Raw genomic sequence first — 12293 nt, forward strand, 5'->3', positions numbered from 1 at the left:
ATTGGACAGAGGACATTTTAGATTAGATAAATAAAAAATTATATGATATCAATTATTTTTTATATCTTCTTTAAACGTCGAACGGACTCGAGGATTAAAACGTGAACATCAAATTCGTGGCAATGGTTGGTCAATTGAATCGCGTCGTAGGTATTTATCAACTACCGCGTCACCGATGAATCTAATCTTGACTATGAAATTACTTCTCGGAAGAGATATTGGCGGGAATAAAAACGTTACTTCGTAGACATCGAGATAGAAACGATTTTTAAAATAAAGTAAGAAAATAGATAAAAAGAAAAAAAAGGAAAGAGAAACACGGACCGTGAAAAACGTCTATTCCGATTTATAAATAAGTATATAGGATGAAAACTTTCTCTAACAATGCGAACGCGGCGGCGGATTCGTGGGTTTGTTCTAAAGGGGTTCGATCGAGGCGCCATCTGTAATCGAGCGGGAAAGAAAAACGTTTGAAGGCCGCCGGCCGGGCCAAGCAGCTCGGCGGGACTCGGGCGAATCAGTGTGCGAGTCTCTCTGCCATTTGCGCGTCGGTACCCGGCTACGCGACAACACAGAGAGTTGTGTTACCGGAATTCTACGTGTGTTCGCCGGTGCGTAAAGAGGACGCGGCTCTCTCATTTGGTGCGTTCGTTATAACGCGTTTTGGTTCTCAACCTTTTCAACGATAATCTTAACGGATCTCAAGGATGGCGGATACGGAAGTAAAGTAAGTATTAAACGTTATTATATTATTATTATTATTAATATTGTTACTACTACTACTATTACTACTGCTACACTACTACTCCACTACACTACTACTACTACTATACGATTAAACTACGATTTTGGAAACGAAGTAAAAATCGCGCCTCGCTATTGCTATCTCTCTTTCCCCCTTTCTTTTTCTCTCCCTTTCTCTCTCTTGCTTTCCTTTATTCTTTTCATTTTACATTATTTGCAACCTATCGCAATAGCAAATCTTTTTATTTATAAATCGAATTAATATAAGGTAACCAATCCTATATCGTATCGATAAAATAAAATCGAATGGAGATCGTCGTTAATGTTGAAAACTCACGGCGAAAGAGATCGGGGTGCATTTGAAATCATTGCTTTTACCTTGTGGTGCTGGCGTTCTAGCGCGCGCGCATCAACGCCAACTTGTGTGCATGATATAAGAGAGAGAGAAAGAGAAAGTGTATGTGTGTGTGTGATATACCGCGCACGCACACACGCATGCGCGCGTGTGTTACACACTTGTATATAATACTTGCTTGTGTATTTGTATGTGTATTGTTGCTTGTTGGCTTTGCGTGCGCGGCGGATCGTACTCGTGTAGTACGTCGCTATGTATTATACACACACTCATCGTATATATAGATATTGTACGCTCAAGTGTGTGCGTAGAGAGTTTTGTAAGAGCGCTATGCGCGCGCGTGTAGAAAAGGGCGACCCGGGGGGAGGGGTTGATGATGAAGAGGTGAAGAAGGGAGAACGCGGGAAAAAGATAGAAATAGAGGTGGTAAAGTGGGAGAAGGAATAGAAAGAGAGGTGGGCGGAGAGGGAAGATACGTAAGCGCGCAACGTTCGGTGCGCGCGCGATTACCTGTGCCCTCGGCACGATGCGTGCTCTACTTGCGAAGCGTGGCCCCTTTCCCATCCTCCTTTTTTTTTTTTTTTCAACTTCTTTATCTCTCTTTTCTGTTTCTTTTTTTTCGCAAACATTTCTTTTTTCCACTTGAATCGGTTTCTTTCATTGAAACGTCTTTAGTAAATAATACGCTCGTATATATATGTATATGTGATCGTTGAAGAATAGTTGCGTGTTCATTTATTTCCATACATTTTATTTGTTTTACAATTAAAACGAAGAGATCGCGTGAAAAATATTTGGTAATATATATTATATTTGTATTAACAGCATTCCATTTAAGGTTCGTCTCTTGTATCTTTTTTTTCTTTGTTTTTTTTTTTTCTTTCATGGTACTCTTTCTTTTTTTTCTTACTTTCATATTATATTATATATGTAAATGTAAATATATAATTGAAGTTGGTGCGTGTGTAAACGTTATCGGTATCGTGCTCGGTCATCCTCAACGCGCGGCTCGTTTATTTATATCGCACATATCGACATTCAACTTTCTTCGTTCACATTATTTTTTCTCACATAAAAAAGAGAAAGAGTATCTCTATATGTGTGTATATGTTTATGTAATGCGTGTATGATGAATTGTGGAGAATAGTAAGAAAGTAATAGAGAAAGGAACAATTTTGGCGGCAAAATAAAGAATATACTTATCATCTCTCTTTCTCTTTCTCTCTCTCTCTCTCTATCTATCTATCCTTTGTATATACCGATATATTACTATTACTATTAATACGTCATCAACGTAGGTTTATAGAAGAAAAGAGATAATCTTTTTTTCTATATCGTTAAAAGTAGCGAGGACGAGGTCAGAAACGGCGTCGTTTCGCAAGAGCCTTGTGGCGCGCAAGTTACGACCGGCGGCTTCTAAAAGAGAACGGGACAGCGTATCGATCTGTGTTTCCTCCCTCGTCGCCGTCACTGGTTAGAGGATGATACGAGAGAAAAGAGAGAAGACCGAACTCTCTCTTTCTGTGTGTGTGTGTATGTGTTGTGTTGTGTTGTGTTACGCTCCGCTCGATTTGCTCTTGAAGATACGCTTAGTTTTCGAGAAAGAACAATTTTTTTTATGGACAAAACATGTTTCTTCGTAAAAACTACGACTAATATATCTTTGAGACCTGTTGAATAAATAAACATACATTTTTTTTTACGTATCAAACGTGTTGTACATGCATGCATACATATACATACATAGGAAGTAAACGAGAGGGAGGGAGAGGAAAAGAAAGGCCACAGGTATATTTGTGGTCCACGCGAGAATTTGCCGCGCGATGCTCAAGCATCTGGATCGGTGTGTTGTTGGACTACGGAGGAGTAGGGGAAATAAGTGGCTAATGCTAACGCCGTGTCACTAGATGTCGTTACCGTTGGGGCGTCCGTTCTCCATCTCTCTTTATCTTCTTTCACTTTCTCTCTTTATTTCTCTATATCTATTTGGTTCCTTTCTTGTGTTTCATTTTTCTTGTTTAGAGTTTTTTCTATCGCGCGCAATTAATGAAATACGAAAATCCTCATTGTGACTTGATATTGATAAACGTCTGTTTTATACCGCATCGATCGTCACGATGACGCACCTTTCTTCTATTAACTGTTCTTCGTCTTTGGTCAAGGTGTTTATAAATATATTCTATAGGTAGCACGCGCTCTCTTGTTAGAGAACGTATGCCTTTATTTTTGTCTTCTTGTTTTTCTTTTTATGATCAAACTAGAAGGTTTTTTTACCATATTTCTTTTTTTTTTTTCAAAGTAGTAATACATAAATAGATTGACCTTGATTGCTGCATTAGTTTCTTCAAAATATTTTGATTATATGTAAGTTGAACCAATGTTATTTGAATTATTTAGGGATACAAAGGTTGCTACCACCAGCCCGGAGAAAAAAGTGGTAGAAGAAGAAAAGAAAGTAGTTCAGGAGGTTGACGAGGATTCTAAAACCTCGGAAAATGGTCAAGCGACAGAGACCACAGAAAATGGTTCTAGCGAGGAGAAGGAAACCGAGGAGAAGGAAGAAGAATCCACCGAAAATGGTGATTCCACAGGTATATATTTTTTGCGTTGAATATAATGTATAATGTTAATTCTTTGGTAAAACATTCTTTTTCATTAGAATTAATATTTGTGTAACAGTATTTTTTGTTTAACTCGCTTATTTTAGACGCACCAGCCGATAGCTGTTGCATAAAGAGGAAATCAACGGCTTTAAATGACGCTGCAGAGGACAATGCTTTGGATGGTGCAAGCCCTGAAAAAAAATCTAGACTCGAAGAGAAATGTGCTGAAGCAGAGAGCAATGGAGATGCAGAAGCCACAGCTTAATATCTTCTTGTCATTACTATTCTCAATCCTTATCTTATAGAATCAATTTTAATGGCTAAGCGCGAAGTCAGAACAGATTTAATTATGACTGTGCATCGTCAGTAGGGGCGAGCATTTTATATCAAAGATTGATATTATGCTAATGACATTTGGCATTTAGTACATCTATGTGTGTTTATTGCAATAACTTTTTATTAATATCGGCAATAACAAGTATGTACATTCATACTAACACAAATCTCTCAAAATTCATGAACATCGATTCTGTCCCCCCGTACTCTCTGGCATCCGCATATATATATTCATTTAGCATTAGACTAGTAAAGTAAGAGACGCATATAAATAATTTTAGGAATAATATATTTCTAACTTCTTAAAAATGGACAAACACAGTGTGGTGCCTGAAAAAAAAAAGAAAGAAAGAAAGAAAGAAAGATACATTTGTGCAAAATATTTCACTTACTAGTCCCCATTGTTTCTGATGCACAGAAGTAGGTATAGGTGAATAAACTAATCTCATAACCAGAGATAAAAGATACATTATTTTTCTGCGAATCAAAATACATTCCTAAAGTAGAATACTTGTATCTTCAAGTATTTATTTACTCTATGACAACAAGAACAGAAACAAATATATATATCATTTAAAAGCAAAATCTTTACTCGCGATTTATACATAATTGTGTATAACATTTTACTCTGTACTTTCATTGGATTTACAATAATAATAATGAACTCGTCATGTTCTCGATATATCTGACGAACGCGCGCAGTATTTGAAATTTGAAAGAAAACCTAATTAAAATATTCGAGAAATAATTCTCTCTTTGCCTAATGTAGTCTACATGCCAGGATTTGTAACGAATCGCACTCCGTTGGAAATTTTTGTAAAAGTAAACAGTTTTTTTTTTTTTAATTTTAATGGTAAATCTGTGCAATTTACAAAGTTTAACTTTAAAGAATTGTGTTCAATAATACATAATAACATGTATATGTATGTGTATATAGACATATACTGGTGAGTAAACATACCTGATTGTGCTAACAGCAGTAAAATCACTGCATTTATTTTTAATAGCAATTCTATGGCCGTGACACATTTCGTGAAAAAAAAAGAAAGAAAAGAAAATTCAAATGTATCCCATAGAGAATCTATATATCATATAAATATAAATGTTAAATGCAAATAATTTGAAAGAAAAAAATATCGAACGATTCGTACATATAAAAATTATGTACTACATTTGGTACTTATATTAAATTACTTTGTTCGTAGAGCCAGATTTTCCGTAATTTGATTAATTTTATAAGTATCGATGAACAGCTAACTAACATATTAGAAGTAATTAGGAATGCCTATACTCTACGAACATTATTTCTATTTTAATTATGTCTCCCATTCTTTCTTTAGATATTTTTTTGTTTTATTTAGGTTTGACAGAGATATATCAAAATTAATACTAAATAATAAGTTCGGTATCGACATTTCTAACATGCAGATATATGACAATACTAATTATAAGAAATTAATTGAAATTTACTTTTTATTTTGAGTTTAATCTAAGAATATAATAATCTATTTTATTTATTTTATATGTGCTAAATTTGAAGAGTATAGAAGCGTATACTATTTATAGTTCAAAAGAATTAAGAAAAACTAATTAATTACTAACGTTAAAAAAAGAAAAAGTCGCTCTATGAACAAGTCAAATGTGACTAAATCTATTAATAGTCTTTTTTTTATTTTATGTATGTAAACATATATATATATATATATATATATTCGTATTTTGCGTCACAAATAGAAAATATATTTGTAGCAGTGACGGGGCAAATACAAAAATGAAAAATAAAAATATTTTCAACGGTGACTTATCGCGCGTGTATAAACAAAAATTTACAATTGAATGTGTTCAATATTAAAAAAATTGAAAAATTAAAAAATACAAAAAAGCAATAATTAAACAATAAAAATTCTTGAGTACTGAAAAATATACTTTCTGGTAAATGTAAATCTTTCGTAAATAATTATAATTGTTCAACTAATAACAAGACATATCTGATAAGTGAAATGGTATACTAAAATTTATAATTAAAATTATAAAAAAAAAATATTTAAAAATTTGAAATACGATAAATTAAATTTTTGATTGAAAAATTACAAAAGAAAAAAACTATTTTATATACGATACTACTCTAAATTATAAAATTTATTAATTATAATATAATTATCGATTATTGTGTTGTTTATGTGTGTGTGTGTGAAGATTCTTTTACACGCATCCACGTGTATCCCTTATTTATATGTATCATGTATGATGGTAAGTGTAAAAACGGTCGGTAATGTTTTTACACATTATGAGAGATGAAAAATTCGAATTTAATCTATATTAATCTTTGGGAGCCCATCCAAATATTAATTTATTTAATAGAACGTATAAAACACAACGTTATTCTAAAAATAATTAAAAAATTTATATTAATAAATCTACTTGATCGATCTCTTCGTCACTTAAGATTCACTTTATAGGAGAGCACAGTAACGAGCGCCATCTATAAAATCCAAAATGTTTTTAAAAAAATGTTTTTAAAACGCTTGACGCGTTTTCTCTATCAATTTAGAATATTGCAATTATTACATGAGTGTGTTAATTAATAGTGATTTATAATAGTGATAAATAATATTGTGAAATATATAAGTTATTAATGTTTACATTTTTATAAAACAAGATCAAGAAATGAATACCAAACCTTTATTTTCTAAACCTGGTACGTATAAACGTTCAATATTTTTATTTATAATGATATAAACTTTGTTATTTAATTTTATAATATTATTTATAAAAATATATTCTACTGTTATTATTTTTATTTACATGTTAATGCAGTTTGATAATTTTTACGTATTGTCGAATTTCATAACCTATCTTTTGTGTTTACTTTCCATATATTGTATTTTATTATTAAAATATACGAGTGATATTTGTTCGAATTGATAATAAAGTATAGTTTATATATATTTTTAGGAGCTTCGACATGGCAGGAAGACAGACCAGATATCGATGCACATTCTTCAACTCAGTTTGTCTACAACGCTCATCATTCTCTTGCACTGGATATGCAACGCAAGCGACTACCTATATTCAGAAATAGAGATCATATAATATATTTGCTTGAAAAATATCAAACTCTCGTCCTGGTAGGAGAAACTGGATGTGGCAAAAGTACGCAGTTACCACAGGTAATTAAACGTATAATGATTAAGTAACAAATTTTGCTTTATACGCTTTCTTTCATATAATTACCTCCTTTTAACACTGTTTAATAATTCCATTAAATAATTCTATCTGTGCTAATAATGGTAAAATAATTTTCAATCTGATAATGTATGACAATTGAGTAAAAAATATTTTTAAATTAATGTTTCAAAAGGAAAAAATGAATACAAATAAAAGTTATTGAGCATAATAATAGGAATAAGCAAATAATAAGTAAAAATCAATATCTAAACAATCATTTTGTATGTATATATATATATAGATATATATTTCTAAAGTAGTTTATATAAGAAAATAATTTCAAAGAAAAAGTACTGCAATCAATTCACCTAAAACAATTATCGATATTATTTCTATTTTACGTAGATATACATAAATATATATATACAAATATTTTTTAACTATACACTAACGTAAGATTCTCCCTCCGTATAATATTACGTTCGTTCGATAAAAGGGTCAAAAGTATCTTTTACCTTAGTTTGTTTTTTATGACATACAAGCGTACGTCCAATCGTTCTGACCGATAATACGCGATAAAAAAGGAATTTATTTAAATGCGCATGTGACTATTTAAGGCTTTTTATAATTTAGTTATAATTTTCGAACTTCGAGGTCTCGGTTGAATGAAAATTAATTATGAAACGACAACGATCGGACGATGAATGTACAAAATTTTAATTTATCGAATTCTCAAAGTAAAAAAAAAGATAAGCATAAAAAATTCGGTTTAGAAAGAAATAAAAAGAAAGAAAAATAGAGAAAGAGAAAAAAAAGAGAGGTCACAGACAGGAAGGGTCGAAAGAGTGAATCGATTTGTTAGGAATATAAAAGTATCGAGGGGTTGAAAAGAAGCCGTTCTTTCGTTTCTTTGACATAATGGACGAGAGAGAAGCCACATCGAGAGAAAAAATGTGTTAGTTAAAAGGAAATTTTTTTTTTTTAATATAAAACGAGAATAATATATTTGACAATTCTGTTTTGTCCCCAGCCCCCTTTTTTTTTATATCTAGGAAAAGAAGATTGAGAAATTTTTGTCGGCTTTTTTTTTCACAATATTCTATCTATTCGTTTCTTCGATAGATAAATAGACAAATAGATATAGTTAATTATAAACATTCAAAAATAAATAAAAAAGAAAAATTTTTGAATTGCAAATTAAATGCCAGAAATATGTAAAAAGTAAACAATAGAAAGGATAAAATATAACAAAACAAAATTCTTTATCTTCCGAGAAATAAAATGGCGAAAAAAAAATAGAAAGCAATTTAAATTTACACAACATATATATATATATATTATCGACTATAATATATAAAAAAAGAAATCAAATAAAATGAAAATAATTAAATTAAATTAAATTAAAAAATACATTAAATGTATATTCTACAATTTTCTTTTTCTTAAGAAATAAAAAGAAATAATATAGGTGAATAAAAAAATATATAAAGAATGAAAAAAAAACTTTCTTGTAGACGATTGTTCGTCAATGATAAAGTATTTGCGAGGGGAGTGCGCTAAAATGGTATGGGGGCAGAGAAGGGGAAAAAGTGTGCGTATGGGAGTGGAAGGTTGAAGAAGAGAATAGTTGAGAATGAGATCTATGCGTGACCACGTGCGATGCGACGACGCATGGAGACGATCGTCATTGTAAGTTAAGCTAGATTATTGAAGTTCGAACAACTCTCCGAGTGAGTCTCTCAGTAAGCCTTGGCACGATCTACCGAATGGTATAAAATTTTCATTCATCAGATGGCAACGACACGTATCTCATTAGATCCGTATATTTAATCGGGAATCAATACGATCGATTATATATATTTTCTTCAATTTTTTACAAATATTTATTTTTTTTATTATAATAATAATACGATTATAAGTGCGTGTGTGTGTGGTTGAAGAATTAAAAAGGAAACAACAAACATTCTGTGTTCTACGAAGAAGCTAATTATATATATAGAAAGAAAGAGAATAAAAGAAAGAAGTTAGAATTTGGGAATATATTGGTTTTGACCGCATAAAAATAACAAATAAAGGAAATATAACATGGCCGTTCATTTTGATTTGGTTAACAAAATAGCTCTGGTGATTATCGCTATATCAATGGTGTATTTCATCGTGATGGATGTATTATTATATTCGAGAGTAAAGAATTATCGTATAAGAGCAACAACTAACGATACGCCGTATCAACCAACGATACCCTGTAATTTGAATCCTCTTTGCGCGGTAACAGTGAAAGGTTTGACATTGGATCATCCAAATCATTTTCTTCTTAGTCCATTGGCCGCCTTGATGGATAAAGTATTGGGAATTAGTCAATATTGGAATTGGTTGACACCGAATATGATTAGCGGTTTCCACGTGTTGGTTGCTGTATTAGCAGGTAAATGTGTATCGAGCGAATCCCTAACTCAAAGACGTCTCGGTGCGATATTATTTCAAGTGAGAACATAGCTAGACGATTTGGACGGCCACGTAGCGAGACAGAGAGCTAACATATCGGGTGAACGATCGGACGTTGGTTCACCTGGTTATTTCGTAGACGGTTTTTGCGATGCACTTGGATGCGTTGCCTTGATAACCGGACTTTATTACTTTCTTATTCGCTCTCCACCCAGACGAGGAGGATACGATAAACTGCAGATCTTACCTTTGACCTCTGTCATATTAGATGCCCCATCGTCGTCATCTTCTTTTCCGAACATGTCAATAAGGAACATCGCACTTCCTAATGTCCTCCTTATAATCGGCCACCTGATCGTAGCCAGTGCTGCATGGAACCGTTACATCTGGCTTTACCAGGATCTTCTGGATTTAGACATCGAGCCATTCTCCATCAATACAGAACTCCTACACCTAAGGCAAACCAATGTACTCAGAAGTAACTCGTTTTGGTTCGTTGCTCTAGGATGGAAAATGTTAAACGTACATGCCGCCATGGATTATCTTTTATTGGCTATATTTTTCAATCGCGTCTGGGAATATATCAAATTGTCCAGATGGTCGTCCTACGTTCTTATATTTTTACTTATATATTTGACTGAATTTCATTACCAATATGCTTACGATTATATACACATGGTACCCATGATTCTCGGTAGCGAGAGATCTTCTTTGATAGGCCTTAATAATCGATGAGATTATCTATTTATCTATCTTATCTCTCTCGAATCATTTTTTTCTTCTTCTACTTCTTCTTCTTCTTGTCTTTTAGTTAACAAACTTATCTTTTGATAATTCGATATTTTATTGATACATTTTTCTCGTTCATAGTATTAGGTACATAGGTATACTATTCACATAACATATACGAATAATACATATTTTAATAAGAAAGAATACAAATTTTATTTAATTTTGTATGCATTTTTATATCAACTTTCAATACACATCTCACTTCGATATTTATATGTTATATATTGTTTAGAGTATATAGAAAGAAATAAGAATAAAACTATATTTCATATTGTTATGACTCTATAGATACTTTAATCTTATCGGTATAACGCAATTTTTTTTTTATGTTTCGGCTTAGAAGCCACAATTCTAATAATAAGATAAGATAGGCAAAAATTTAATAACAATAATTACGTATGACCATCGTTATGGTAGTCGAAATATTAAATTTAATTAGATAAAAATAATCTTGGCTATTTCAGAAGAGACAATAATCAATAAACAAAAATAATCGTACAATTTAAGAAAAGAAATCGTGAATTTTAAAACGCGTGTTTAAAAAATGTGGCGATAATTTTTGGATTGATAGCAATATTGTTTTTTTCTTTTTTTTTTTTTTTTTTTTTTTTTTTTTCTCTTTTTTTATATCAGAGAATACGTTTGATCTATCGATCGAACTTGAAACGTACAGCGATTTTTATTTTGATAATAATATTTTGAAACATTGATAGTGATAATTGAACAAAATTTTGATTGTACGATTTATAAATAAGAATTTACATTCACAGATCAAACTTATTAAAAGCGATTAATAAACAATAATGCCTTAAAAGTATATTTATATATATATATATATTTATAAGAAATTTTATCGTCGTTGTTATATAGAAATAACGTTTAAGTAAAACGATTAGTATTAAGAAGAAACAAAAGATAAAGAGTCTTTTATAAACGTAATAAAGCTTTTAAGTCAATACGTAGCGATAACGTTTTGACACAGATATAACGTTATTTTAATTCAATAAATACAAATTAACGTGCCTAACTATTATTTCAACGTTATTACTTAAAATTATACCTTACATATTCATAATATACAACAAAAATTATACATAATTATAATTCGTAACAATTAAAGTTTCAAAAAAGGTTTTTAATAAATGCGATTGTTATATATTTTTTCTGTTGTTAAAACCTTTTTTTGTCTTTTAGTGTCCTTTTTGTCATTTCTAATCGCAACGTTCACTGAATCATACGATCCGTTAGATAAGATTAACAATTTCAACGAACGGGAAGTGAACAGAATAATAGAAGATATATTTTTTATATCAATTTATTTTCCTCCTTAATATCTCATAACTTTGGAAAAATTGTATTTCGAATACAATATTACGAGACGTCGTTCGTATTAAAAAAACAGATTAATTATATATATATATATTCACTGTTAATTAGTTACTTCGCATGTTTTAAGTTTTTAATTATGCATTTATGTTGTTCTATGTCTATGATGTATAATTATTTTTTTTTTCTCATTTTTTTCTTTCCTTTTTTATATCGTTTTCTATCGTTGTTTCAATTAATTTGATCGCAGTATGCGTATAAACACTTGAAAGAACAAAAATAATGGTCAATTTTATTACAAATTTTATTTATGATATTTACTTGGTACTTTATATTATAGTAATTGTTTATATATAAATGCGTATACGTAAAGATCTTTTCACCGTAATTACATTCGAACGAATAAAAAAATTCTCACAAAAGAAGTTATGTGACTGACATGAACAACAAAAATACGAGCAAACTTTGCGATTTTTTCTTTTTCATACGATGAAAACGCACAATGGGTTGTCGACAAAGTTTCT

General features: G+C 31.0%; 3 protein-coding genes across 3 annotated transcripts in view; all 3 read left to right on the plus strand.

Moving 5' to 3' along the window:
- The first annotated feature begins 367 nt into the window (after nt 1-367).
- Nucleotides 368-5606, plus strand: LOC106793554 (neuromodulin-like). The gene is made up of 3 exons (XM_014760578.1): nt 368-727; nt 3497-3690; nt 3807-5606. Exons 1-3 carry the CDS (start codon nt 708-710, stop codon nt 3965-3967), a joined length of 375 nt encoding a protein of 124 aa, XP_014616064.1. The 5' UTR covers nt 368-707; the 3' UTR covers nt 3968-5606.
- Nucleotides 5607-6140: 534 nt separating this feature from the next.
- The window catches only part of LOC106793551 (probable ATP-dependent RNA helicase DHX35), a 9807-nt gene continuing 3654 nt past the window's right edge, over nt 6141-12293 (plus strand). Inside the window, exons 1-2 of the mRNA XM_014760574.1 lie at nt 6141-6736; nt 6994-7208. Coding sequence (XP_014616060.1) covers nt 6706-6736; nt 6994-7208 — 246 coding nt within the window. The 5' untranslated portion in view covers nt 6141-6705. The remainder of the gene's footprint in view (nt 6737-6993; nt 7209-12293) is intronic.
- Nucleotides 8644-10604, plus strand: LOC106793553 (ceramide phosphoethanolamine synthase). Its single transcript, XM_014760577.1, is given in 1 exon segment — nt 8644-10604. A coding segment is annotated over 1 exon segment (1095 nt). The 5' UTR covers nt 8644-9291; the 3' UTR covers nt 10387-10604.

Source organism: Polistes canadensis, unplaced genomic scaffold (assembly GCF_001313835.1).
Source record: "Polistes canadensis isolate GaletaPanama2010 unplaced genomic scaffold, ASM131383v1 scaffold_15, whole genome shotgun sequence".
In the NCBI taxonomy this organism is placed as follows: domain Eukaryota; kingdom Metazoa; phylum Arthropoda; class Insecta; order Hymenoptera; family Vespidae; genus Polistes; species Polistes canadensis.